Genomic DNA, 27,274 nt, shown 5'->3' with positions numbered 1-27,274 from the left:
CCCTGGTGAGTTCAGGGCAACCTGCAGTGCCAGGGTCCCGGGAAGGGCTGGGGGAGTCACCGAGGGCCCTCTGCAGCATCGGCCCCACCAGAGGCCCCGATGAGCCATGTGTGTGCACAGGTGGGCATTGCCCTCCCGTCGTGGTGGGCAATCAGTGGACGTACTTCCTCCCCCGGCATAGCGCCAACTTGCGGAACTCCCTGCCACAGGAGCACCAGTGCCCCAATCCCTGCAGTGGGGAGTGCCGGGGCGAGGGGGGTCAGCAGCCAGGGATCGCAGCTGCTCAGGGAGTGAGTGAGAATGGTGAGTGCAGAGCACCCAGGAGTGGGCATGGCCAGAGATGGCACCTGGGTCTGAGACCGTCCAGCTGCTCTGTTTTGCCGCGGCAGGTGCCAGGCCGGGGTAATGGTCGAGGTGGCAGGCGGATGCCAGGCGAGGTCTATGGTCAGGGTGGCGGGTGCCAGGCGAGGTCTATGGTCAGGGTGGCGGGTGGCGGATGCCAGGCGAGGTCTATGGTCAGGGTGGCAGGTGGCGGGTGCCAGGCGGGAAGTCATGGTCAGGGTGGTAGCGGGTGGCAGGCTCCCGGGCTAGTGGTTCTCTAGTCTGGGCGACTCCCAGGCTCTGGCAGCTGTGAATGGCAGGACTGTGTCCGGAGAGCAGCTCACTGTGCCGCAGATGCTCCAGAGTCGGGGAACATTCCCCGCTCCCCCCCACCCCCGGCCAGCCTGGGCACCTCTGCAGAGCCCCGCGCTGGCTGGGAACCCTGGGCGGCCACGGCCCCCGCCCAGCCTGACTCCCCTTAGTGTTCCATGCAGGCCCTGGGGAGCTGGGCGGGGGCTTTGCCGTGGGGGAGGGGGGTGTGGCAGAGACCAGCTGCTACCGGCAGGCAGGAAGCCGTCTGGTATTTCCCATCAGCCCCCCAGCCCCATGCCAGCCACACACGGTGGGGCCAGCCACTGCCCGCCGGGCAGCACCGAGCCGGGCAGAGAACCAGGAGTCCTGCCCCCCGTGTGGGGGTGTCGCCGTTATCCGGGCAAGGGCACTCCGAGCTGGGTAGGGCCTGGAGGGATGTGCCAGGGCCCCGGAGATCCATTGGGGGAGGGAATTTCCCCTCCAATTCACTGTGGGGTCTGTACCTTTAAGGGGCCCGCGCCTCTGGCTGGGGGGGGGACCAAACCCGCTTGGCCAGGCTAGGCGTATGCGGGGACAGCCTTGCTGAGAGCCGGCTCCGTGCCCCACAGCCCAGATGGGGTAAAGGTGGCCCTGAGGCAGAGCTGCAGGGGCTGCCATGGACGGGCCCCCCGAATAGACCCTCCCGGCACCAAGCCCCTTCCTGCTCGCTCCTTGCAGCCAGGCAGGGCCCCGTGCCCATCCCCTGGCGCTGATCCAGCTGCCCCATCTCCCCCCTTCACGTCCCCTCCTGGCCCCACAGAACGTACCAAGGGCCTGGCCGGGGCGGCCCCAACCCCAGGGAGCTGCTCACCCGTCTGTGCCTCGGCCTTTGGCACATCCCGTCCTGCCAGCGGAGCCTGGCATCCCCACGCAGTGGCTCTTGTTATTGGGGGTGAGCGGGGTGCAGTACCGGGCGGGGCTGGGCCGGCTCCTCGTTGGCCCCCCAGCTTTCAGCTTCCGGAGCAGCCTTCCTCACTCCCGCGTTGGTGCTGCCCTCTGCCTCAGCCCCTCCTGCCCCTGGGCGTGGGTTGGACCAGTGGAGCTTGGCACAGCCCCAAGAAAGGTTCGGGCAGGGCAGCCCCGGGCCGATGCTTAGAGCCCTGCACGGCTCCCAAATTTGTGCCCACAGCCGCAGAGCTGAGGCATGGGGGGGGTCTGCCCAGGGCCTGTGCCGGGGCTGGAAACGGAGTCCAGTGTCCTGGGGCCTCACCCGGCTTTGCTTACAGGGGATGAAGCCACGTGGCAGAGCCAGAGGGAGCGGAGGGGGCTGGTTATTAGCAGTGAGGTGCCCTGGGGGGGCTTGCAGCAAAGCCTTCACCCCCCCCCCCCCCGCTCCCAGCTCGGCGCTGTGTCTGCGACCGGATGCCCCCGTCCCTGAGTTCCGCCACCAAAGTGGCGTTCTCGATCCCGGCCGCTCCACAGTGCGGTAGCTGGAGGGGCGCTCCGGGCACTGGGGAGCAGCTCGGTTGTGGTCCCTGCCTCCCCCCCAGGAGGGGGTTGCACAAAGGGGCTCTGCTCCCAGGCAGCGTCTCCCTGTATCCGGCCTTGTCAGTGGGGCAGTGCCCTGGGCAAAGCCTCTTCCTGTCGCCATGGCGATAGGTGGGGCTACCCATGGTGATAGGCAGTGGTGGCCCCATGGCACCATCTCCGTGGCAACAGGAGGTGGCGTTTCCATGGCGATAGGAGGGAGTACCCATAGTGAAAACAGTGGTGTCCCCATGGCAGCATCTCCATGGCGATGGGAGGGGGTACCCATGGTGATAGATAGTGGTGGCCCTATGGCACCATCTCCATGGCGATGGGAGGGGGTACCCATGGTGATAGATAGTGGTGGCCCTATGGCACCATCTCCATGGCGATGGGAGGGGGTACCCATGGTGATAGATAGTGGTGGCCCTATGGCACCATCCCCATGGCAATAGGAGAGGGACCCACCAGCCTTGAGGCAGTAGTTGGGAGCTCAGTGGTCCCTGTTGGGCCTCACCCAGCTCATGGGGCTCTGTTCTCCTGCCCCCTATATGGCCAGAGCCCCCTCCCACAAGCACATCTCTGCTGGGGAGATGGAGGCCGGACAGACAGGCAGCATATCCCAGTGAGCAGCACAGGCACTTGGGTGGGAACAGACCTGGGCTCTGTTCCCTTCGCTGCCAGGGTATGTGACCTTGAGTAACCCCCCGCCCCTGGCATCTGTGGGCCTCAGTTTCCCCAGCTGTGCAATGTTCCGAGGCCCGGGGTTTTATTTAGGGGTGGGATGAGCCTTTATTCACCCCCCTGTGTCTCAACTTGCAATCCTGGGGGGCACCCAGTGCCCAACAGCAAGTCCAGGGCCTGTTGAGCGCCCCCTGCTGCAACTCCTGCACCCTCTCCCATCGCCTCACCAGCTCCGAGTCCCCCCGCCCTCCCAGCAGCAGCAGGCGCCAGTAACCGGTAGGCTCACAGCCACTTATGTGTGTCCCCGGGGATGTGTTTCCACTCCTCTCCTTGAGCAAATCTTCCTGGCCCGGCACTCCCCCGCTGCCCCCCCCCCCCCCCGAGTTATTTATGAGCCCTGCCAGGGCAGCGCTGTGACCACAGAGAGCCGGCTGCAGCGCGCCGGCGGGTGAAATAATACAGCTAATGGCTTGGGGCCGCTAATGGAGCGCCAGGGCCCTGCCCTGCCCTCTGGCCGATCGATGCAGCCTGCCCTGCTCCCGCCCTGCCCCTGCAGGCGTGTGGAGCTGGCGGGGCACCGGGGCTGCCCTTGGAGCCGGGATCCCATGCTGCTCCCTTCCCCGTGCCCCAAAGGCGGGAGCTAGGGCGGCCGGGAGCTGGTGGGTTTCAGAGAGCGATCCATTCATGCGGCGGGGGTAGAGGGCCTGGCTGGGCCGGGACTGATGGAACGTTCCACTAGGGCTCTCCATCAGCTGCTGTGTTCTAGGCCAGAGGCGGCTGCCTGTCCGTGGTGGGCAGAGCTAAGGGGAGAGAGCATCCCGGTCTGCTGTGGACTCCGCGTCGCCTCGCCTGCCCCGTGCCCATGATCAGAGCCACTCAGTACCAAAGCTGCCAGGTCGGCTGTGGTGTTTTCTCCCTGTGCCTTGAGGGCATGCCTGCAGGGTCGGCGCCATTGGCCAGTGGGACCGCACCATGCACCCTCAGCAGCTGGCTTGTCCAGAGGGGTGTCCGCCCCCAGCTCCGGGCAGAGGGCAGGGACGCAGGCTTGGTTGGAGGTGTGCGGAACTGCAGCGACAGGCCCCCTCCCCGCCGCAGGAGAACCTGGGGCGCGAGGGAGGGTCCCCGGGACAGCCGGCTGCTCCTGGCCTCCGTGTCCCTCCCGAGGCAGGCTGTCTCGCAGGGGTTCTCTGGGGCAGATGGCTGCATTGGAAGACTCTGGCCTGGTTCCCTGCAGATTGCAACTGGGCTCCAGGTTGGGACCAGCAGCCTCTGGGTGCTTCGCTAAGAGCCCCGGAAGGGGTGCCCGTCCCTGTCTGCCCCGGTCTTGGTGTCGGGTGCTGGCCGGAGACGGGGGCCCGGCCCGGCCCAGCCCAGTACAACACCGGATGGGAAACGGGTCAGCTCCCCGTGAGCCAGCCACAGGGACCGGGGCATGGCCGGGGCTGCCAGGCTCCCTGCAGGGCGTCCGTCCCTCTGTCTGTGTGGTTGTCATGCGCCCCTTTCCTTGTGCTGCCCCCACTCTCCTGTCCTGAGGGGTTCTCTTAGTGCGGGATGCTCCGAGGGCAGCGGGGCCCTGCTGGGGTTTGATCTGGGGAGCTGCACTCGTTAGCGATGTTAATTAACTGCACAGATGGAACGAGCCGTCCCCCTCCCCTGCCTCGGGGCGGCACCTTTCGTCTTGGCCCAGCTCTTGCGGCCCTGCGGCAGCGCCAGGCTCTGAGATGGCCTGCGTCCCTGTCCCCCAGCGCCCTAGCCTCCACCCCGGGGCCTGCACGCGGCACTTGTGGTTTCTGGCGCAGCGGGCGCATGGTATGCGCCCTGTTTGACTGCCAGGCACGGCAGCGTCAGACCCGCTGCTCAGGTCTTACTGGTTCTTCGCTCTGCGGCCAGAACACAGCGTAAGGCACGTCTGCTGCAGGAGAGGCAGTGCGGCCTAGTGGAGGAAGTGCAGCCCTGAATCGCTGGCTTCCGATCCCTGCTCTGCCATTGGCCTGGGAGGTAACTTCAGGGAACTTGTTGCGTTGCTCTGTGCCTCAGTTTCCCCAGCTACAAACTAGGGGCCCTATCGACTTCCTTTTCGATCTGCCGATTGAAACACATGCGGCAGCTCTCCTGAGTAGGACGGGGCCTGCCGGCGTTCTGAGTCGAGCACTTTGTCTGCACCATGCTGGCACGGCTGCGGCGTTATCCTCGCCACGGTGCCTGCTAATAGCCGCTGCCGGATGCTCCTGAGAGGAGGATGCGCCTGGCTGAACCAGAGGGCTGTTTCTGCCTGACCCCGAGCTGGCGCGCTGCTTGTGCCCTGGAGCCTGCGGCGGGTGAGCTCGTCGTCCCCTCCCAGCGGGGCTGCGCTGTGTCTCGCCGCCGTGCTCTTTGGGGCGCTGGCTCGGCCCTTGCCGGCGCCCGTTTAAATAACCGCACCCATCGCACCAGGAATGTCTGGCCACGTGCTACCCAGCAGGCAGGGAGGGTGCACGCCTGGCTGGCACGAGCGGGGGTGGTGCAGCTGCCTCCTGGCGAGGGCTCGCCGAGCGGGCAATCCGTGCCAGAGCTGGGCAGCCGAGAGACCCGGGAATCACCGTGCTGGCGCCCAACCCTACTGGGTACCTGCACCCCCAACCCTCGTGCTCCCAAGGAAGATCTGCAAACTGGCTGCTGAGCCGCCCCCCCAGGGGCTAGACCTGCCCCCGCGAGAGGCCTGGCACCCGGGCACGCACCAGGCCGGGCAGCCGGGGGGGAGGGGCACAGTGAGGCCGATCGATTCTGGCTGCTGAAACGCGGCATCAATAATTCAGCGCGGCGCGATGGGCCTGGCGGGCAGGAAGGAGGGGCCGGGGAGGGGCCGGCAGGGAGATAAAAGGCCGGGAGAGCCGCCCGCGTAATTGAGCCTCAGATGAATATTAGATGAGGGTGCAGATTGGCATTGACGGGACGATTAGCGTGGGCGGGGGGGGGGCAGGTTCCCTCCCACCTGTAGTTATTGCTGCTCCTGGCTGCAGCTGCTGGAGCCTGGGCAAGCCAGGCCCCCGACCCCGCGCCCCCCTCGCCCCAGCTGCATCCCGCCCGTGCGAGGCTCGGGGAGCGTCAGCTGGCTCCTGGGGCAGCGCTGGTGCCACGGTTCCCAGGGCGCGTGAGGCTGGGACGTCCGGGGGAGGCCCGGAGAGCTGAGGCCTGGCAAGCTGGAAGCAGGACAGTGAGGGACCCAGCGTGGTCGGGGGGGATTGGGAAGCTCAGTCCTAGCGCGAGTGTCCCCTCCTGAGCTGTGTGGGGCCGTGCGGCTTCCCCCCCCCCCCCAGGACCAGCTGCCTTCCCTGCCGCGTGGGCGGCCGCTTCTCCCTGTGTGCCAGGCCCCATTCAGCTCCCTGAAACGCACAGCCTCCCTGCCTCCCCACGCCCTTTGGGGTAGCTTCTGAGCCCTGGAGTCCCCCAGCCCCTGGGGCCTGTGTCCTCCAGGGGAGGCTCCCAGGGAAGCCTGGGTCTTCGGCACGCAGCAGGTGGCTTTCAGATCCCGTCCTGGGAGGCGGAGGCCTGGCTGCTGCGGCCGACGGCCCCCTCGGGGCCAGAGCAGAGCCTGGCACAGCTGCCGGGCGGGCAGCAGAGCTGGGACCGGCTGCCAGCCTGGCGCTGTGCTGCGGCCGGTGGGCGCGATGCCAGCCTGGGCGGTCGATAGAGGGAGTGAGGGGGCGAGGAGCCAGGCCAGGCTGGGCTGAGGGCTCAGGGTGAGCCCCCGAAGAGCCAGCTGCCCTGGCCCCGCAGGTCCCGTAGGTGCCCCAAGCAGCTTTGCTGTGTCTGACAGCCCCCTCTCCTCCTGGCCCTGGCAGGGCCTTTCCCTGCGGAACCAGGAAGTGTTGGGGGCCATGCGGTTCTTGCTTTCCAGAGCAGGGGATGAGGGGGGCTAGGCGGCCGCACCCCGGGAGTTTGGGGAGTCTCTGCTCTGGCCCGCTGTGGTGAGAACAGCTCCCTTTGCCCCGGAGCCGGGAGCCCAGTCGCCCCGAGGCAGCGGCGTCGCCGTGGTGATGGGATGGGGTGTCCTCGAGGGAGCGGGCGCCGACTGTGAAGGGGAGGCCTGTGTCCGAGGCTGTCGCTGAGAGCTGGGGCCATCCGCCTCTCCCTGCGCCGTCGTCCCGTCGCGCCTGATTTGCAGCCCCACTTCCCCTCCCCAGGTCCCCTCTGGTGCAAGTGACTGTGAGAAGGGAGGAGGCCACCCCAGGGTCACCCCGGCACCCGTGTGGCTGGACTCGGAGGGGTAGCCACGGCCGGGTTTCTCCATGTCTGTGGCGGCCACCGGTCCCCTCAGGCCTTTTCAAGGAGCCGCAGCTTGGTTGGTGGGCGGCCACTTCCTCGTAACCATCCGCTGACGCTGGTACCCGGGGCTTTCGGAACCCAGAGCAGCGATGACCTGACGCAGAACATATCACAGAACGTTAAACACGAAACAAAACACAGCACACAGAACAGAAAAAGAAAAACGTAACACTTAACGTGACAAAAACCCATTACACGTAACAAAAAACACGACAAAACAAAACGTAACATAGAAAACATAACAATGCGAAAAAACCCCGTTACACATAGCATGACAAAACAAAACGCATAACATATAACAAAACAAAAATTAAAAACCATACCCCTTAACACACAAAAAACACGACACATAACAAAATACAAACTGCCACACATCACACTTCACATAAACCCAGCCGCGGCCGGAATAAATCAATAGGAACACAGCGTTTCCGGCTGGTGAAGGATTGATACGAATAAGTCTGCTCTTGTCTAAAAGGACCATTCAGTATATTTAAACACAGGCCGGCATGAGCGATAGGGGGCTAGAACATCCCAAAGAACTCCCGAAAAGCTGAGCTGGCCTGGCGAGTATCAGGAGCCGCGCCGGCTGATGACTTTCCCCCCAGGGAGTAAGGTGACAGAAAAGGGTCCCTCGGGCTACTCCGAGAACTGCTCCAAAGTACACTCTGCCAGCTAGTCTTTTTAGAACTAATTTGTACAAACCACTCAGCCCCCAGTGACCCGACCGGCGCATCATCTCCTGGCGCCGATCAGCTCCCTCCCCAATCCCACGCTCCTGACAGCCTGAGCCGCAAGCAGCGTCTATAGCGGCGGCCCCCAAACTCAAGGTCTCCAGCCGCTTACTTTCTTTCAGTCTCATAATTGGTCGATTCTTTTCTGCCTGCCTGATTAGGGGAAATCGCAAGCCTGCCGCTTGCATTTGACCTTGCCTGCGAAAGCCCTGCCCGTCCAGATTAACCCTGCCCCGAGGGTGCTCTGTTTTATTAATGCCTGAGGGCTGAAGGCACACGCCGCAGCTGCAGGATAGTGATAGAGATGCAGCCGTGTTCGTCTGGTGTGGCTGAAACAAAAGAGAGGACTATGCAGCACTTTGAAGACTAACAAGATGGTTTATTAGATGATGAGCTTTCGTGGGCCAGACCCACTTCCTCAGATCAAATAGTGGAAGAAAATTGTCACAGCCATATATACCAAAAAAATGAACACGTGAAATTGACAAATCAAATTTTAGAACATAGTAGGGGTGAGGGGGGAAGGACTTTTTTGATTGTATCACTTCGGTATCTATGGTTGTGCCGATTTTCTTCCACAAATTGATCTGAGGAAGTGGGTCTGGCCCACGAAAGCTCATCACCTAATAAACCATCTTGTTAGTCTTTAAAGTGCGACATTGTTCTGTCTTTTGCCGCAGCTGTAGATATCTTGCTCAGATGCTGGGGCAGCCCTCCCCTCCCCTCTGTCCTAGGGTAACAATACCAGCAAGTAAACAGCTGACTGCTTGAGCCACAAGCAGGAGTGCTGTGAGCAAGACAGGAGAAGTCGTTCTTCCGCTCTGCTCTACGCTGCTTAGGCCTCAGCTTTAGTACTGTGTCCAGTTCCGGGCACCACATTTCAGGAAAGACGTGAACAAACCGGAGAAACGCCACAGAAGAGCAACACAAACGAGTAACGGTCTAGAACACACAAGCGATGAGGGAAGGCTGAAAGAATTGGGTTGGTTTGCTCCTGAGAAGGGAAGGCTGAGAGGGGACATGAGAGCCATTTTCTAGAACCTAAACTGCTGGTACAAGGAGGAGGATGGTAAATTGCTCGTTAGCCTCTGAGGCCAGGACAAGCAGCAATGGGCTTAAACTGCAGCAAGGGAGGTTGAGGTTGGACATTAGGAAAAACTTCCTGCCTGTCGGGGGGGGGGGGGGGGTCAAACACAGGAATAAGTTGCCTGGGGCGGTTGTGGAATCTCCATCGCTGGAGGCATTTTAAGAGCAGCTCCGACACATGGCGGCCAGGGATGGTCTAGTGCTTCCGTAGCCCAGCCTGGGGCGCAGAGGCCTGGACACCGACCTCCCGAGGTCCCTGCCCATCCTACCCACCTGCAGTGCTGTGGGTTTTTAAGTGAGAGCTGGCGCGGGTTCCCGCTCTGCGCGCTGGCCCCTCGCTGCAGGCCAAGTCTAGGATCGATGAGGACTCTGCGGCAGGATCAAAAGGGATTTTGAGGTTAGATGGCTTTAACAAAATCAACTCAAAGAGACTCCCTAAGCAGCCAGGCGGTCCTCACACCACGATGGTTCTGCCTGCTATGATGGTTCGGGCCCTTCCTGCCTCCCTCAACTCCCCTGCAGTTTCAATCGGACGCCGCATCCTGCCCTGCCAGCTCCAACTGCCACTCACTGTTAAACAGCTGCTGGGTTCTGCCCCAGAGGTGGCTGCATTTCAGTGGCGGGGGAAGGGATTCTCCTGCAACATCCGATCGAGACCCTCCCACCTTGGTGTGACGTAGTGGGGGTACCTGGCTGGTTTCTATGCTGCTGGCTCTGGGGTAACCCCCACTGGCTGCCGTGGGTACCACGACCCAGCAAAACAGGATGAGTCACTATGCAAACCAGTGACCAGACACCCCCCATGGAGAGGAACAAAGGAAGGTGGATGCTGCCCTGGCTGGGGGGCAGGGCTGGAAGTTAGTTAGTTGGTTGCTGGCTGTCTGAGAGCATGGAGGAGAGCCTAGGGGAAGGGGCTGGAGTTTAGGGGCCCAGTCTCCCCCATCTCAAGGGGGCCTGAGGCATCCTAGCCCAGCTCTGTGACCAGATTACATCTGTGCTGTGCTGTATCCTGGAGAGGCAATAAACTTCCTCTATTCCACGGGCTGGTGCAGTCTGTTTGTGCCATTTCGGGGTGCAGGAGACGGGGAACCCCCAATGCGCCGTCACACCTGGCAGACCTAATGGAGCAGAAAGCCGCAGTCCATCCAGGGTGTGCCGTAGTGTCTGCTTTGTAACCCCGGGTCGATGACTTCTCGAGGTCCCTTCCAGTCCTAGTATTCCATGAATCTATGATTCCACCCGGCTGCGCTGGGCTGCGATTCCCACTGACTCACCCACGTGTGGATTGGCCCAGACACCTCGTCCCAGCCTGGGCAGGGAACAAGGCTCTTCCCAGGGGAGAGACAAAGGGAGGGAGGCAGGGACGGCCACCTGGCTGGGGGCAGGGCTGGGGAGCTGTGTCTTATCTTGGCTGGGGGAAGTATGAAGAGAGCAGACTAAGCCCAGGACGGGGGGGGGGAGGAGGGTTAGGGGCTGCATCTGCAGCGGATCCCTCCGGGACAGCGTGCAGGGGGCTCTGTATAGCAAGTGACGGGCTGTTTAACCCCACGGAGGCTGGACAACCCCGAGCCGGCTCTGCACGTTGGGGGCTGGTTATTGGGCAGGTTTGGGGGGAGGAGGCTGCGTGTGCGGGGTGTGAGGCTGGCGTGGCACAAACGCAGGGTATGGGTGGGAGGTGCACTGGGCGTGTCGGAGCCCTGCAAACAGCTGGAGAGTTTGCCGGTGGCCTTCCTGCTGCGGACGCTAGTGGAGCCGGAGGCCAGCGTTTGTGGGTGGTTAATACCCGGGGTGCCGGAGCTGGGCTCCTCCTCGTCTCCACATTGTGTAGAGAGAAAAGACACAACCAGGAGCTAAACCCCAACTGGCCTTTCCCCACGGAGCATCCCCGGGAGGCGGGAGAGCAAAGCCAGGACAGCAAAAAACTCGCCCCAATCCAACCCCTTCCCCTCCCCTCCGTTGTTCCGCTGCATGAGCTGAGCCCCGCGGCCCCGGGACAGGCCCCGCTCTGTTTCCACCCTTACGAAAATGTCCGTGTGTTTTGTTTCTTCTTTATTTTTACAACCTAAAGTGTAACTTGCACCCGAGCTGACCTGCTGCACGTGCCTTTACCTGCTGCCTTTGTGAGTTCAACCGGAGTTTCTTCTCTGTTGCATCTCTCTGGCTGTGTGTGGTTCCTCTGTCTGCCCCCCTCCCGCCTGGCCCTTCCTGCCTGGAGGTCCTGCCCCGTGCTGCGTTGCCTTGCTTGCCTCCCCGTTCATCCCGGGGCTCAGGTGAGTCTCCACAGCCCTGCTCAGGAGTGGACGAGAGCCGGGCACAGAACTACCCCGGCCCTGCCTGCAGGGCGAAATTCACTGCTGGGCTTAACACAGGGCTTAGTCACTATCCTGCTGCACAGGCGCCTCCTCGGGTGACTCTCACCTTCCCGCTGCCAGTGAAAGGAGCTCTGTGGAGACAGCATCTTGTCACGCCCCAGATCTGCCAGACAGAAAGAAATTCCTGGTCTGGCCCAGCAGAGAGACAGCGCCAGGAAGGCCAGCTGGCTTCTCTTCAGGTCACAGCCAGGAAAGACCCGGCTGGTGTTTCAGATCCCTGTGGCGTTTGCAGAGCGCTTCGTTTCATCCCAGTTGGAGGCAATGGCTGGAAGAAATAGACTAGGGCCGGCTGACAGTGGGTTTTGACAGAGGGGCTTTCAGGTTAATCTTTTTTTAAAAAAAAAAAAAAAAAAAAAAAAGTCTGTTATGCAGTATCAGAAACTTTCATGCCAAATATTTGCATTGGGCGGCTTTGCATTCAATTGCATTGGGCGGCTTTGCAATCTGTAGCATTGGGCGGCTTTGCAATCTGTAGCATTGGGCGGCTTTGCAATCTGTAGCATTGGGCGGCTTTGCATTCGGTCGCATTGGGCGGCTTTGCATTCGGTCGCATTGGGCGGCTTTGCAATCGGTCGCATTGGGCGGCTTTGCAATCTGTAGCATTGGGCGGTTTTGCAATCTGTAGCATTGGGCGGTTTTGCAATCTGTAGCATTGGGCGGCTTTGCAATCTGTAGCATTGGGCGGCTTTGCAATCTGTAGCACTGGGCGGCTTTGCAATCTGTAGCACTGGGCGGCTTTGCATTCGGTCGCATTGGGCGGCTTTGCATTCGGTCGCATTGGGCGGCTTTGCAATCTGTAGCACTGGGCGGCTTTGCATTCGGTCGCATTGGGTGGCTTTGCAATCTGTAGCATTGGGCGGCTTTGCATTCGGTCGCATTGGGTGGCTTTGCAATCTGTAGCACTGGGCGGCTTTGCATTCGGTCGCATTGGGCGGCTTTGCATTCGGTCGCATTGGGCGGCTTTGCATTTGGTCGCATTGGGCGGCTTTGCAATCTGTAGCATTGGGCCGCTTTGCATTCGGTCGCATTGGGCGGCTTTGCAATCTGTAGCACTGGGCGGCTTTGCAATCTGTAGCACTGGGCGGCTTTGCAATCTGTAGCACTGGGCGGTTTTGCAATCTGTAGCATTGGGCGGCTTTGCATTCGGTCGCATTGGGCGGCTTTGCAATCTGTAGCACTGGGCGGCTTTGCAATCTGTAGCACTGGGCGGCTTTGCAATCTGTAGCATTGGGCGGCTTTGCATTCTGTAGCATTGGGCGGCTTTGCAATCTGTAGCACTGGGCGGCTTTGCATTCGGTCGCATTGGGTGGCTTTGCATTCGGTCGCATTGGGCGGCTTTGCATTCGGTAGCATTGGGCGGCTTTGCAATCTGTAGCATTGGGCGGCTTTGCATTCGGTCGCATTGGGCGGCTTTGCATTCGGTCGCATTGGGCGGCTTTGCAATCTGTAGCATTGGGCGGCTTTGCAATCTGTAGCATTGGGCGGCTTTGCATTCGGTCGCATTGGGCGGCTTTGCATTCGGTCGCATTGGGCGGCTTTGCATTCGGTCGCATTGGGCGGCTTTGCATTCGGTCGCATTGGGCGGCTTTGCATTCGGTCGCATTGGGCGGCTTTGCATTCGGTCGCATTGGGCGGCTTTGCAATCTGTAGCACTGGGCGGCTTTGCATTCGGTCGCATTGGGCGGCTTTGCATTCGGTCGCATTGGGCGGCTTTGCATTCGGTCGCATTGGGCGGCTTTGCATTCGGTCGCATTGGGCGGCTTTGCAATCTGTAGCACTGGGCGGCTTTGCATTCGGTCGCATTGGGCGGCTTTGCATTCGGTCGCATTGGGTGGCTTTGCAATCTGTAGCACTGGGCGGCTTTGCATTCGGTCGCATTGGGCGGCTTTGCATTCGGTCGCATTGGGCGGCTTTGCATTCGGTCGCATTGGGCGGCTTTGCAATCTGTAGCATTGGGCGGCTTTGCATTCGGTCGCATTGGGCGGCTTTGCATTCGGTCGCACTGGGCGGCTTTGCATTCGGTCGCACTGGGCGGCTTTGCATTCGGTCGCATTGGGCGGCTTTGCAATCTGCAGCACTGGGCGGCTTTGCATTCGGTCGCATTGGGCGGCTTTGCATTCGGTCGCATTGGGCGGCTTTGCATTCGGTCGCATTGGGTGGCTTTGCATTCGGTCGCATTGGGCGGCTTTGCATTCGGTCGCATTGGGCGGCTTTGCATTCGGTCGCATTGGGCGGCTTTGCATTCGGTCGCATTGGGCGGCTTTGCATTCGGTCGCATTGGGCGGCTTTGCATTCGGTCGCATTGGGCGGCTTTGCAATCTGTAGCACTGGGCGGCTTTGCATTCAGTCGCATTGGGCGGCTTTGCAATCGGTCGCATTGGGCGGCTTTGCATTCGGTGGCTTTGCTTTCATTGCATTAGGCAACTGCATTCATTTGCATTGGGCGGCTGCACATTCGGTCGCATTGGGCATCTTTTCCCCGTTACGTGAAATTGGACACAGGAAAAAACCCCATGTAGAATCAGCCTAACGTGAGGGCGTTCTCTTCCCCCCTTTCCCTCCTCTGGCAGACGGGGTGCGGAAGGAGCAGAAGCGGGACACGTTCTTGGCTCAGGCACCTTTGAGCCCTTTGGCTCCGGGCAGCTGAGAAACCAGAAAATTCAGGAAACAAATTTTAGAACAAAATGAAAGTTGGCTGTTCCCAAAGCATAACCTCTCCTCCCAGCCCCCGAGGCCCGCGTTCCAGGGCAGGGGCGCCTCGCTACTCCCAGCCCCCAATCTCCACAGGGACCCCAGAGTTCAGGGGCTGCTGAGCCCAGGGACCCTGCTCGTGTGCAGCCGCTTCCACCAGAACAGTGGCCATGCCGGGACAGGCCCGCCGAGGAGGGCCGGCAGGGTGCTGGGGGGTTTGTGCTGCCTGGCCAAGAGCTGACAGCCTCCTTGCAAAGCAGGGGTGGGGTCCCTCAGGCCCTGGGGCCCGATGCGGCCCCTGGCTTGCCTGGATCCGGCTTCCGAGGCTCCGGGCCCCCCTGCCGCATTGGGGAGTTGGCGCCGACCCTCTAGCGCCCCCCGCTGCCTCTCCCTGGGGCTGGAGCACATCGATCTCCTGGCCTGGGCCTGCCGGGCTCTGGCGTGGAGGGGGATGTGGGGAGCATCGTCCTGCCTCTCGGCCGGGGGCCACAGGGGGGTTTGTGGGTTTTGTGTTTCTCACTTGTGTGCAGCCCCTGACACCAAGAAGGTTCCCAGCCCTGCTGTAAGGCCAGTCCTGGGGCAGCTCAGAGCAGGGGAAGAGCTGGTGGGAGGTGTCTGGACTCCTTGCGAGGGCAGCAGCAGGGCAGGGGGGCAGTGCCCAGGGGGGCCGGAGGGCAGAGGTCAGAGGCTGTCGGCTGTTGGGGTCAGGACAGGCCCTTCCGACCGACAGGGTGGGGATGGGCTGGGACTTAGAACAGCACCGCTCAAGAGCAAAGATGCGGGTCAGGAGTGAGGGGCACCGGCGGGGCTGGGGGGCAGGGCAGGGCTGGGCTGGCAGGGGCTGTGGGGTGGGAGTGAGGGGCACCGGTAGGGCTGGGGGGCAGGGGCTGCAGGGTGGGAGTGAGGGGCACCGGTAGGGCTGGGGGGCAGGGGCTGCGGGGCAGGAGTGAGGGGCCCCGGCGGGGCTGGGGGGCAGGGTAGGGCTGGGCTGGCAGGGGCTGTGGGGTGGGAGTGAGGGGCACCGGTAGGGCTGGGGGGCAGGGGCTGCAGGGTGGGAGTGAGGGGCACCGGTAGGGTTTGGGGCAGGGCTGGGGAGCAGGGGCTGCGGGGCAGGAGTGAGGGGCACCGGCAGGGCTGGGTGTGATGGTGCAGCTCCTTTTCCTTCCGTTTTGTCTGGAGGTGGGTGGCGGGGGGCTCAGGTGAGGTTTACCTGTTCTCTGCCCTCCCTCTGGGCACCTGGCGCTGGCCACTGTGGGCCGACAGGGCCTGGGCTGATGGCCCTTTGGTCTGGCCGCTCTGAGGTTCTTATGCCCAGTCTCGGGCAGGGGCACAAGCAAAGCCTGGCAGTTCTGGAGGCGGGGGGGGGGGTGATGCTATAAGCCGGTCCTGCGGGGCAGTGACACCCTTACTCCCAGCTCCTCCTGGCTGTCTCAAACCAGGGCCTGTCAGGTCTCATTCTCCCCCCCCCCCCCCCCCGCCTGCCCCTCGGTTCCCTGCTTGCTGGGCTGCAGTGTAACTTGTGCAGCTGGTTTGCATGTGGCTCATTTTTAAAAGTCCATTGTGTGGGGGGCTCTGGACAAACCCAGCCCCACTCCCAGCAGCTTCCCCTCCCGGCCAGTGTCTCGCGCCCGCGCCAGCGCCAGATCTGCCCTGGGCCATCAGCGGCCGCTAGTTTGAAAACCAGGCTCCGGTGGGACGTGAACAGTTCCTCAGTGTTTCCTGGAGGCTTAGCTGGCCCAGGCCCTCCCCCCCCCCGAGCCCCTGCACCTCTCTGGAGACACTGGGGCAAGCCTCGAACCCTGCCACGTGCCCAGGGAGAGCCCTGTCCCGAGCCCGCAGCCGGCAGCCACGTGTGATCCAGAAGCCCTGGCATTAGGGCTCTGATCCCACCGTGGGCCCAGCTGCCATGGGGGTAAGTCCTGACCCAGGTCCTTGCTGGCCATTGATTTCAGTGGGGCCTGCCGAGCCCCTGTCCCACTCTCCTCCCTGGCTCTCAGGCCACTGGCTTGGCGCTGCAGGTTGACCTGGCGGCTCTGCAGCGTGCTTTGGCCTTTGCTGTACATGGGGTTATGGGAGTGGCCCTGGGGAAAGTCGCCACCTTGGCCTAGCCTATAATTCACACGTGGGGAGAGGAGCAGGAGCCCGGCTGTGGGGGCAACTCCCGCTACTCCACTTCCTCCCAGCAGTGTGCTGAGCCCCCCACCCCTTGCCCCACCCAGGGATGGCCATTCCCCCACTCCCCAGTGGGGCTGGGCCAGTGGCTAATTACGTGCAGGGAATAGAAGCCAGGGTTCAGCCCCCTCCCCGTGCTCCTGGCCAGCAGTGTCCCTTGGCCTGGGGGCAGTCAGGGTCCATGCGCAATGTCTCGGAACTACGCCCAGCCCTGCGCTCCTTCGTGCCTCGCCAACTTCCAGCCCTGCGCTCCTTCGTGCCTCGCCAACTTCCAGCCCTGCGCTCCTTCGTGCCTCGCCAACTTCCAGCCCTGCGCTCCTTCGTGCCTCGCCAACTTCCAGCCCTGCGCTCCTTCGTGCCTCGCCAACTTCCCTGGTGCCCAGTGCGCAAACAGGGGCAGCCTTGGATGCCAGCAACCTCTAAGGGTCCAGAGCCAGGCTGACCACTCTAGCTGGCCCATTGCTCTCCAGGGTAGGGACAGCCTCTCCGCTCCCCAGCAGACCCTGGATCCCCTCCTTCTGGCCGCGGGAAAGGGGAGCACCTGTGCGCAGGGAGATCTCCTGTGGGCACCCCTAAATGCCGGCAGCCCAAAAGTCACTTAGCTGGGCCCTCCCCACCCCCCGGGCTAGAGCTGGCCTGGCTGAGTGGGGCTGTGAGCTGGTGCCGGGTTTGTTCCTAGCCCCACAGGACTCGCCGCTGGCTCTCTGGCTGCATGTCTCTCCCCCGTGTCTTGCATGGCTGGGTCTTGCCTCTGGCTCATCCCACAAGCCAGGAGGGTGGGGCTGGGCTGCCGCTTGTTAACTCTTCTGCTTGGTGACTGTTGTTTTTTCCAGGCAACACACCCGGCCACACCAAAAAAGCCCTGAAGCAGCGACTCCTCAAACTGCTGCCGTGCTGCCGGCCCCAATCCATCCCCTCAGTCAGCGAAAGCAAGTGCCGCTTCTTCCCTTTGCGTGCGTGGCGCTGGGAGGGACGCCGTCCCCCCGACGGGGCGCAGTAGGGCCGGGCGAGCCTGTCCCGGCCATGCCATGGACGGGGGGCTCCGGGGCAAGGGGGGTGTTGGCCAGGCAGCGCCAGCCCTGGGGAGCAGCATCTTGCAGGCAGCCGGGCCCCTGAATCCGTGTGAGCATCGAGCCGCTGTGCCCTGGGGCAGCCTAGCCGGAGTGGGCAAAGCCCAGGGAACGTGGGGCTGCCCCGGGAAGCCGGCAGGGTGGACGCGCTCAGGCCTCTCCTCCACCTGTCCATCCTGCTGGCTGCTCTCATGCCACTGGCCTCCGCGGCGTCGCTCCGAGTCAGGTCCGGGCTCCGTGCTCCTGGCCGGGTTCGTGCTGGAGTCCTGCGTCCGCCACCCCGCCCGCAGCTCAGGCGCCTCTCCAGGCGGGTCCCCGGGGTCAGCGTGTGCTGTTGCCCAAAGCTGCCCCCACGGGAATTGGGAGCAGGGTCCTGGCTGGGCTCTGAGCAGGCGTCCGGGTGCAAAGCGGCGGGACCAAGGGCCAGGAGGCGGCTGGGACGGCTGGCCCGGGACGGCTGGCCCGCAGCGGCCGAGAGCGGCTGGGGCTTAGCGCTGTGGGGGCGAGGCCGGGGGCTGTCCTCAGCTGGAGCCGCACGGGGCTGTGCAGAGCAGGGCGGGCGGAGGCCTGTGCCCGGTTGCTCCTGCCCGTTGCTCGTTGGTGCCCGGCCCTCTGCCAACGGGCTTAGGGGGCAGGTTCTCCTCGGGGCTGTGGCCCAGCGCGGGGGCATCCCCCGTGTTGCCTCGTCCAGCCCAGGCCCTGGCAGCGCTACGGCCGAGGACCCCAAGGCCGGGCAGGGCCCTGAGCCTCCGGCGAGTCCCCCGGGCAGCGGGGCGGAGGGAAGCAGCTCTCCTGTGACTAAGCTGATGGCTGCTCCCTGCAGGAGGAATTGGAGCCATGATGGGCTTGGGAGGGAGCAGGAGGCGCCACGGAGGATGGGGAGTGGGTGATGGGCGGGTGCTGAGGAGGCTGGGGGGGCAGCAGGTGCTGAAGAGCTCGGGAGGGGGCAACAGGCACCCAGGGGGCTGGGGAGGAGATAGCAGGTGCCGAAGGGGCTCGGGAACGGGACAGTGGGCACCCAGGGGGCTTGGGAGGGGGCAGTGGGGGCTGAGGGAGATAGGAAGGTGACAGGGGGCACCAAGGAGGTTCCGGGGGATGGCGGGCGCCAAAGGGACTGGGGGGGGCAGGGGATGCCAAGAGGGCTCGGTGGGAGGTCAGGGGGTGCCGAGGGAGCTGGGGAGGGGCAGAGAGCGTGAAAGGGCTCAGGGGGGTGGGGGCGACAGGTGCTGAGGGGGCTTGGTGGGAGGGAGTGGGCACCGACGGGGGCACTGAGGGGGGCGGTAGGTGAGTGCTTAGAGAGCTCCTGAGGGAGCAGAGGGTGCCAAAGGGACTTGGGGGGCAGTGGGCAGGTGCCTAGGGGGCTCGTGAGGGAGCAGAGGATGCCGAGGGGACTTGGGGGGCAGGGGGCACTGAGGGGGGCAGTGGGCAGGTGCCTAGGGAGCTTGTGAGGGAGCAGAGGGCGCCAAGGGGACTTGGGGGGGCAGGGGGCACTGAGGGGGCAGTGGACAGGTGCCTAGGAGGCAGAGGGCTCCCAGGGGATTTGGGGGGGCAGGAGGCACTGAGGGGGCGGTGGGCGGGCGCCTAGGGAACAGAGGGGGCAGGGGGCACTGAGGGGCGGTGGGCGGGCGCCTAGGGAGCAGAGGGCTCTGAGGGGATTTGGGGGGGGGCGGTGGGCGGGCGCCTAGGGAACAGAGGGCTCTGAGGGGATTGGGGGGGCAGGGGGCACTGAGGGGCGGTGGGTAGGCGCCTAGGGAGCAGAGGGCTCAGGGGATTGGGGGGGCAGGGGGCGGTGGGCGGGTGCCTAGGGAGCAGAGGGCTCCGAGGGGATTGGGGGGGCAGGGGGTGGTGGGCGGGTGCCTAGGGAGCAGAGGGCTCTGAGGGGATTGGGGGGGCAGGGGGCACTGAGGGGCGGTGGGCGGGCGCCTAGGTAACAGAGGGCTCTGAGGGGATTGGGGGGGGGGGGGGCAGGGGGCACTGAGGGGCGGTGGGCGGGCGCCTAGGGAGCAGAGGGCTCTGAGGGGATTGGGGGGGCAGGGGGCACTGAGGGGGCGGTGGGCAGGCGCCTAGGGAGCAGAGGGCTCTGAGGGGATTGGGGGGGGGCAGGGGGCGGTGGGCGGGCGCCTAGGGAGCAGAGGGCTCAGGGGATTGGGGGGGCAGGGGGCGGTGGGCGGGCGCCTAGGGAGCAGAGGGCTCAGGGGATTGGGGGGGCGGTGGGCGGGCGCCTAGGGAACAGAGGGCTCTGAGGGGATTGGGGGGGCAGGGGGCACTGAGGGGCGGTGGGCGGGCGCCTAGGGAGCAGAGGGCTCAGGGGATTGGGGGGGCAGGGGGCGGTGGGCGGGCGCCTAGGGAGCAGAGGGCTCAGGGGATTGGGGGGGCGGTGGGCGGGCGCCTAGGGAACAGAGGGCTCTGAGGGGATTGGGGGGGCAGGGGGCACTGAGGGGCGGTGGGCGGGCGCCTAGGGAGCAGAGGGCTCAGGGGATTGGGGGGGCAGGGGGCGGTGGGCGGGCGCCTAGGGAGCAGAGGGCTCAGGGGATTGGGGGGGCGGTGGGCGGGCGCCTAGGGAGCAGAGGGCTCTGAGGGGATTGGGGGGGCAGGGGGCGGTGGGCGGGCGCCTAGGGAGCAGAGGGCTCAGGGGATTGGGGGGGCAGGGGGCGGTGGGCGGGCGCCTAGGGAGCAGAGGGCTCAGGGGATTGGGGGGGCAGGGGGCGGTGGGCGGGCGCCTAGGGAGCAGAGGGCTCCGAGGGGATTGGGGGGGCAGGGGGCGGTGGGCGGGCGCCTAGGGAGCAGAGGGCTCCGAGGGGATTGGGGGGGCAGGGGGCGGGGGGCGGGCGCCGTGGGTCTGAGCCGCTCTCCCCTTGCAGACAGCGTGGAGGACGAGTTCGAGCTCTCCACCGTCTGCCATCGGCCCGAGGGGCTGGAGCAGCTGCAGGAACAGACCAAGTTCAGCCGCAAGGAGCTGCAGGTCCTGTACCGGGGCTTCAAGAATGTGAGTCGCTGGGCCGGGTGGGGGGGGGGGTGGGCTACCTCTGTTCCCCACTCCGCCTCTCCTGCCCCTCCCCCCGTCTCCCCAGCACGGCCCCCACTGCTCCTCCGGCTGCCGGCACCAGCCCTCTGGCCCCCCAGAGCTGCCCCGCTGGGCCAGGGGAGGGGAATACTGACGTTCCCGAGGTGCCCGGCTGCCCAGGGCCAGGCCCCCGTGGGTGAAGCCGGCCGGCCAGCCTGCTGGGTGGGCCACTGCGCTCCAGGCGGGGGGAGGGCGGCGCGTTTCTCCCGAGATCGGCAGCCCTGAGGCCTGATCCATTGGGCACAGACACAACAGAGCCTGGGCTCCAGAGGCCTCTCTCCAAACATCCCCCCCCCAGAGGTGGCTGCATTCCAGTGGGGCCCAGAACTGCATGGGGCCTGCCCCTCCCCCCCGAGACACGTTGTCCTGAGCACGGCTAGAGGGGGAAGGAACTGTGGAGAAACTGAGGCACGGAGCAGTGACATGACTGGCCCAAGGTCCCAGAGGAGAGCCAGGCTGCCAGGGGGTGACCTTGTCTCTGATTTTCCGTTTGGCAGGAGTGCCCGAGCGGCCTCGTTAATGAAGAGAACTTCAAGCAGATCTACTCCCAGTTCTTCCCGCAGGGAGGTGAGTGCGCCCCCCCCCCCCCGCTGGCTCATCCGCGGGTGCAGAAGGGGGCCCGGGGTGGGACAGTCCCGTGGGAGGAGGCTGTCGCCCCAGGGGTGGCTCTCACACCGCTATCCTTGCAGCCAGAGGGCCAGACATGTAAGGGAGCCTTTGTGTAAGCAAAATGCCCATCTGATTTGCCTGTGCAATTGCCATGATGGCCTGTGTGTGTGTGTGATGTAGTGGGGGGCGCTGTCCATTTGGGCGTTCACGGGTCACTGTGCGTGGGCGGTGGGCGACCCCTACTGGCCTGCGTCTGTAGCACTGCCCAGCGGGGGTCTCCCTGAGGACCCTCAAGTCATGTAGTCCATGGTCCAACCCGTTCTCACCTGTCCAGGGAAGGGGTCTGAACAAAGGGAGGGGGTGGCTCGGACAAGGGGCAGTCTTGGCTGGGGAAACATGAAGGCTGTGTCTACATTGGCACCCTTTTCCGGAGACAGGGGGGCTCTGGTCTCAGGGGAGGCAGGCCATGGGCCAGGGGAGAGAGCCGGGGCTCAGCGTGTTAGAACAGTTCAGGCATGCGCTCTCCAGCATCTCTGGAGCCAACTGCTGCCGCTCCAGGGCTCTTCTCAAGGCAGTTTCTGTGCACTGGCCCCAGCCTGCCCCCTCCCCGCGGCCCTGGCACACTCTGAAAGGGAATGTGAGAGGGACACACACTCAGGCCATGGGTTGTGTTTCTCCGGCCACTGCCAGATGCTTCAGAGGAGGGTGAAAGGAAATCCACCATGTTGTTCCATGTTGGGAATCTGGAGAGAGAATGGAGACTACTTCCTGACCCCTAACGCCATCAGCTGATGCCCTGGAGCATGAGAGTGTGCACCCTTACTGTAGTTTAAAATGACTATGACCAAATTAGCCAGGTGCAGTATTGCAACTGTCTGGTTTCCTGTGGCAGTGAGTTCCCCAGGTTGGCATCCAAAAGCTGGCTCCATTCCCTGTTTAATGTCAGGCCATTTGCATACTGGGACAAAGTCAGCCAGTCCTGTCCCTGTCTGACTCTCTCCATGTGGCTGTTCCCGCAGACTCCGGCACGTACGCCACTTTCCTCTTCAACGCGTTTGACACCGACCATGACGGCTCCATCAGCTTCGAGGTGAGCCTGCGCACTCAGGATGAGTCCTGGGGACTCGGGCCCGGGCCTTTGTCGGATTTGTCAGGGCTCGGGGGGAATGAGTCTCATCAGTTCTCAGTAGCGACTGTGAGTGAAACCCCCAACCCTGGAGTCATGTGATGGGCGGGAATCTGTCTGCCTTTAAAAGCAGCATGTTCCGAGCCCTCCTGTCCGGGGAGAAAAACCTGCCACCGGGACCCTTCCAGGCCCTTGGGCGCCAGAGGCAAAGAGCCAAACCCCAAGACTTGTAAGCTGATCTGGTGACTTTTTTCCCACCTGACTCCTGCCTTTGGACCGCTAGGGTTGGCCGAGCTGGTGACGCAGGTCCGCTGTGGAGGCTGTAATACAGCAGGCTGGCTGGAGCACCGCTCCAAATCGGGGCGAACGGCTCCGAACCAGGGCTCCTCGCAGCCCAGGCCTGGGATCCTCCGCTATAAGGCACCAAAGCAGCCACACCGAGTGCTCCAGCTGCCCCTCTGGCCAGCACAAGCCTCACCAGCAACCCCCTAGACAGGGGAGGGGTTAGAAACTCATCTCCCCAGCTCCGAACAGGCTCTCCCAGTCCCAAAGGACCAGCCCCAGGCCCACGTGTATCTCGGACCAAAGCTCGCTGGGCCCGTCCAGCAGCCAAAGGTGCATTCATAAAAGAAAGAAGAGGTGGAGAGGAGGGTTGTTAAAGGGAACGCGTCCCGCCCAGTGCTTGGTGCAGGCTCTTAGCAGAGACTGCACAAGCCGCTGGCTCACGAGTCTCCGGCTCCGTCCTCCGTCAGGCGGGGCCCACAAATCCGTCCCGGCTCTGTCCCTAGCAAGGTGCTTCTGGAGGCAAGAACAGGCGCGAAGACAAAGCTGGAGGCGCCCTCAGGACCCTTGTATCCCCTGGGGGATCCATTGTTCTCCTGAGCGATGGCACCTCCCAAACCGGAGCGGCTCACGCGGTCGGCTCACCTGCCCGTGGCCTTCAGGTTCCCAGCCACGCCCCTCAGGGGTTCCTGGGTGACACTTGAGAGCCAGTGTCCCTGCCGTCTCGCTGTTTAGCAGAGCCAGGCACTGAGTGACCATCCTGCACAGGAGGTGCCTCTTGCCTAGTGCTGTCTCCCGGCAGAGAACATAAGAACAGGCCAGACGGGGTCAGATCCAAGGTCCCTCCAGCCCGGTGTCCTGTCTGCCCAGTGGCCAGTGCCAGGCATCCCGAAGGGAGGGATCAAAACAGGGAATCCTCACTAGAACCCATCCCTGTCACCCATTTGCAAACAGAGGCTAAGACACCATTCCTGCCCATCCTAGCTAATAGCCATTGGTGGACCTAACCTCCCTGCATCTATCTAGTTTTTTTGGAGGGACCCTGTTAAAATCCTGGTCTTCACCACATCCTCCGGCGAGGAGTTCCATAGGTTGACTGTGTGCTGAGTGAAGGAAAACTTCCTTTGGTTTGCTTTAAACCTGTTGCCTATTCCCAGGGAACATTTAAATACACGTACAGAGCCCATGTTCCTAACCTCACCGATAACACTCCTACAGGTCCATGAGTAGCATACACGGAATCAGCACCGCTTCCGCTTCCATTAGGCTGCTCGCTTGGCCCACTTTGCACCAGTGTGGGGCAAACCCAGAACAGCCGGTGCAACACTGCTCTGCCTTTGCTACAAAACTCCAAACATGTCAGAGCGGGAGCTGGGCTAGTCTGCAAGGGTCTGTCTACACTAGCCCCCTAGTTCGAACTAGGGGGGGTAATGCAGGCATTTGAACGTGCAAATGAAGCCAGGGATTTAAATATCCCGAGCTTTATTTGCATGTTCCTGTCCGGTCACCATTTTTAAATGCCACTAGTCCGGACTATCTGCGGCAGCTAAACGGTAATTCAAACTAAGTCCTTAGTTCGAATGACCTGTTACACCTCATTTGCAAGTTCAAATGCCTACATTAGCCTCCCTAGTTGGAACTAGGGGCTACTGTACACATACCCTCACTGAAAAAACAAAACACAAGGGCTAGTCCTGCAGCTCATCTGCATGCTGTGTGAGTCTCCGAGGTGCTGCAGGACTGTTCGTTGTTTTCTATTAAAATCCAATAATGTGGCAGAGGCTGCCGGCCCCCGGGGCTCCCTGCCTCGCCCCATGGCAGGCCGCGCCAGCCAGGCCTTGATGGATAATGCTGAGCTGGGCTGAGGCCTGCGGCTCCGAGGCCTCTGGGGGCCGTGGGGCGAGGAATGATGAGCCGTCTTTTCCAGGAGGAAGGGGGGCTGCCCGGCGGACTGTGAGGTCTCACAATCTGAGCGTGAGGTAGCCAGGCTGGTGCCGGCTCACAGGCCCTTGGCTCTCGCACCAGGGCCGGCGTGGAGGGCGAGAGTGAGACTGAAGTGGTCCTAGAGCTCGTCCTGACCCTCTCTCGGGGGAGGGATCGCACCCCAAAGAAACGTGGCTCTTGCTGTCCTGGCAGGTGTGATCTCTGTTAGTGCCATGAGGGAGACACAAGCAAACTGGCGGTGGCTGATGTGCTGCAGTTTCACTGCCTGGTCTTGTTGATCATCAGAACAAATGTAAGAACGACCCGAAGGGGTCAGAGCAAAGGCCCATCTGGCCCAGAGTCCTGTCCCTGACAGCGGCCAATGAACAGAGCAGGGAAACATCAGGCGATCCCTCCCCTGCCGTCCACTCCCAGCTTCTGGCAAACAGACTGGGACACCCAGAGCTTGGGGTTGCCTTCCTGCCCATCTTGGCTAATGGCCACTGATGGACTAACCCTCCTGGAACTTCCTAGCTCTTTTCTGAAGCTGGGTATACTTTTGTGATTCACAACATCCCCTGGCAGGGAGTTCCACAGGTTGCCTGTGTGCTGCGTGGCGAAACACTGCCTTGGGTTTGTGTGAAACTGCTGCCTATTAATTTCATTGGGTTCAGAAGGGGTAAATAACACGTCCCTTGTTGACTTTCTCCACATCACTCATCGTGGGATAGCCTGGTCATATCCCCTACCTAGCTGTCTCTATTTTAATCTGAAACGCCCGTCTTCTTGAGCTCCCCTGATACTGAAGCTGTTCCATGCGCCTCATGATTTGCATGGCCCTTCTCTGGGCATTTTCCAATTCCATTGTCTCCTGTTTGAGGTGGGGGGCAGGCGCACATGCGGGATTCAAGGTGTGTGCATCTCCGGGTGTTGCGTTAAAATACGTTCCGTCTCGTTCTCCGTCCCTTTCCTAATGACTCCCAACACGGGTCCGCGCTGCTGCCTGAGCAGCTGTTTCCAGAGACCGGCTCTCGGCTCTCTCTCTGGAGCGCTGACCGAGTCGGGCTGGTGGGTTTCAAGGTGCGTTCCTTTGAATGCCGTCTGGCGTGCTGTTGCCCACCCGCCCAGTGTCATTAGCTCACAATGAAATCAGGGCTGAGGATCGGTTTGGTCAGGTGTCAATGCAGAGAGGGATCTCGTGCTGTCCCCCGGGGTCTGTTGGATTTTCTGCGCTGATTAGGCCTCAGTTGGAGTACTGTGTCCAGTTCTGGGCACCACACCGCAGGAAAGATGAGAAATTGGCGAAGGTCCAGAGAAGAGCAACAGGAATGATGAAAGGTCTGGAGAACATGAGCTAGGAGGGAAGGCTGAAGGAATCGAGCTTGCTTAGCTTGGAAAGGAGACGACTGACAGGGGACGTGATAGTGGTTTTCAAGTACCTAAAGCAGGGGTGGCCAACCCCTTCCGGACAAAGAGCCAAGATCCAGCTGGATCCAGTGTGAAGAGCCGGGACAAAAAGTCATAGAGAAAAAAAAAAAAAAAAAGGGACTGTCCCTTTTAAGGAGGCCTTTTGGCCTCAGCAGGCTCACGGCCTCCATATTGGATCCACCATCTTGATCCAGACGGCTCCCCTACCTTGGTGAGCACAGGGGAGCTGGGAGGCATGGGCTGTGTTCAGGGGGCTCAGGGTTGGCTTTGTGAGCTGCACTAACAGGGGGGAAGAGCCGCTTGCGAGCTGCGGGTTGGCCATGCCTGAGGTATCACAAGGAGGAGGAAGAAAAATTTTCCCCTTGGCCTCTGGGGACAGGACAAGCAGCAAGGGGCTTAAACTGCAGCAGGGGAGGTTGAGGTTGGACATTAGGGAAAACTTCCTGCCTGTCGGGGGTGAAACACTGGGATAAATTGCCCAGGGAGGCTGTGGGATCCCCATCTCTGGAGATATTGAAGAGCAGGTCGGACAGACACCTGTCAGGGATGGGCTAGCTCAGGGCTACTCAACTTTGGAAGCCCTGGGGGCCACAGTGATAGTCACAGCACATGCAACTTAAGTGTGGTTGCGTATATATGCAAATATATGCAAATAGCTTCTTTCACACAATGCCCCGGCGTTCCCGGCACCTCCTCCCTGGGGGCTAGAAACGCCGACGCCCTGTTCCAGCCAGCCCGTCCGTTTGAATCTTTCAGTGCTCACCCCGCCTGGGAGATGCCGCGCCATTGTGGGGTGTGTTCCCAGGGGAGGCCACGTTCAAAGGATCCCACCTGCGGGCCACGTGTTGAGCCCTGCATAGACCCAAACCGCACCACGGGCGGCATGTAGCCCACGGGCCGTGTGTTGAGTAGCCCTGGTCTACATGGCTTGGCCCTGCCGGGAGGGCAACGAGGGGCCAAACCACGCAAGTGACTCCACGTAGTTAAGTCCAGATCTCACTGAAGAGTTGCCGGGGGGGCTCCGGGTCCAGGCGACGGGGTGGGGCTGCTGGAATTCCACGTGGCGAGGCGGAAAGTCACGCCAGCGTCGCCCAGCGAGCCGGGCTCCTCGCACGTGCGTGTCGGCAGCGATCCGCACAGCCCAGGGGCAGACTAGTCCTGGTGCGTGGGTTTGGCACGGATTGCGAGCGGCTGCGTGACCGCCCGTGGGCCCGTGCCAGGGTCGCACGGAGACCTGAAAGTGCGGCGTTCCCCTCCCTCCCTCCCTCCGCAGCGGCTAGGCGGGCTGCTGCAGGACTGTCCGTCTTTGCCCCTCCCCCCAATCTCTCCCCAGGACTTCGTGGCGGGTTTGTCCGTGATTCTCCGTGGCACCATAGACGACCGGCTCGGCTGGGCCTTCAACCTCTACGACCTGAACAAAGACGGCTGCATCACCAAAGAGGTGAGCGGGGGAGATGGGAGCTGGGGCGGGGGCCCTGACCACAGGGTGTCCCGCTGGGCCATCGTCTCAGGGCTCCGGGGGCTGCAGCCGAGGTAGCAAGGGCCCAGGGCTGCGAGTGGGAGCGGGGGGGTGTCTGCAGAGCTGTAGC

The 27,274-nt window shown here is 62.8% G+C and overlaps 1 protein-coding gene across 3 annotated transcripts in view; it reads left to right on the top strand.

Annotated features, from left to right (window-relative positions):
• The window catches only part of KCNIP2 (potassium voltage-gated channel interacting protein 2), an 82,124-nt gene that overhangs the window by 51,202 nt on the left and 3,648 nt on the right, over positions 1-27,274 (top strand). For 2 of the 3 annotated variants that reach the window (XM_089780255.1, XM_089780256.1), the window contains exons 2-6: positions 17,017-17,112; positions 20,115-20,239; positions 20,815-20,884; positions 21,946-22,016; positions 27,019-27,126. In XM_089780255.1, the coding sequence (XP_089636381.1) occupies positions 17,017-17,112; positions 20,115-20,239; positions 20,815-20,884; positions 21,946-22,016; positions 27,019-27,126 (470 nt within the window). The remainder of the gene's footprint in view (positions 1-17,016; positions 17,113-20,114; positions 20,240-20,814; positions 20,885-21,945; positions 22,017-27,018; positions 27,127-27,274) is intronic. The other variant, XM_089780257.1, reaches the window with a different exon arrangement.

The sequence above is a fragment of the Pelodiscus sinensis genome, chromosome 8 (genome assembly GCF_052426305.1).
Source record: "Pelodiscus sinensis isolate ZL-2025 chromosome 8, ASM5242630v1, whole genome shotgun sequence".
Classification (NCBI taxonomy): Eukaryota; Metazoa; Chordata; order Testudines; family Trionychidae; genus Pelodiscus; species Pelodiscus sinensis.
The sequence above is the reverse complement of the archived record's forward strand: the minus strand, read 5'-3'. Positions and strand labels throughout refer to the sequence as shown.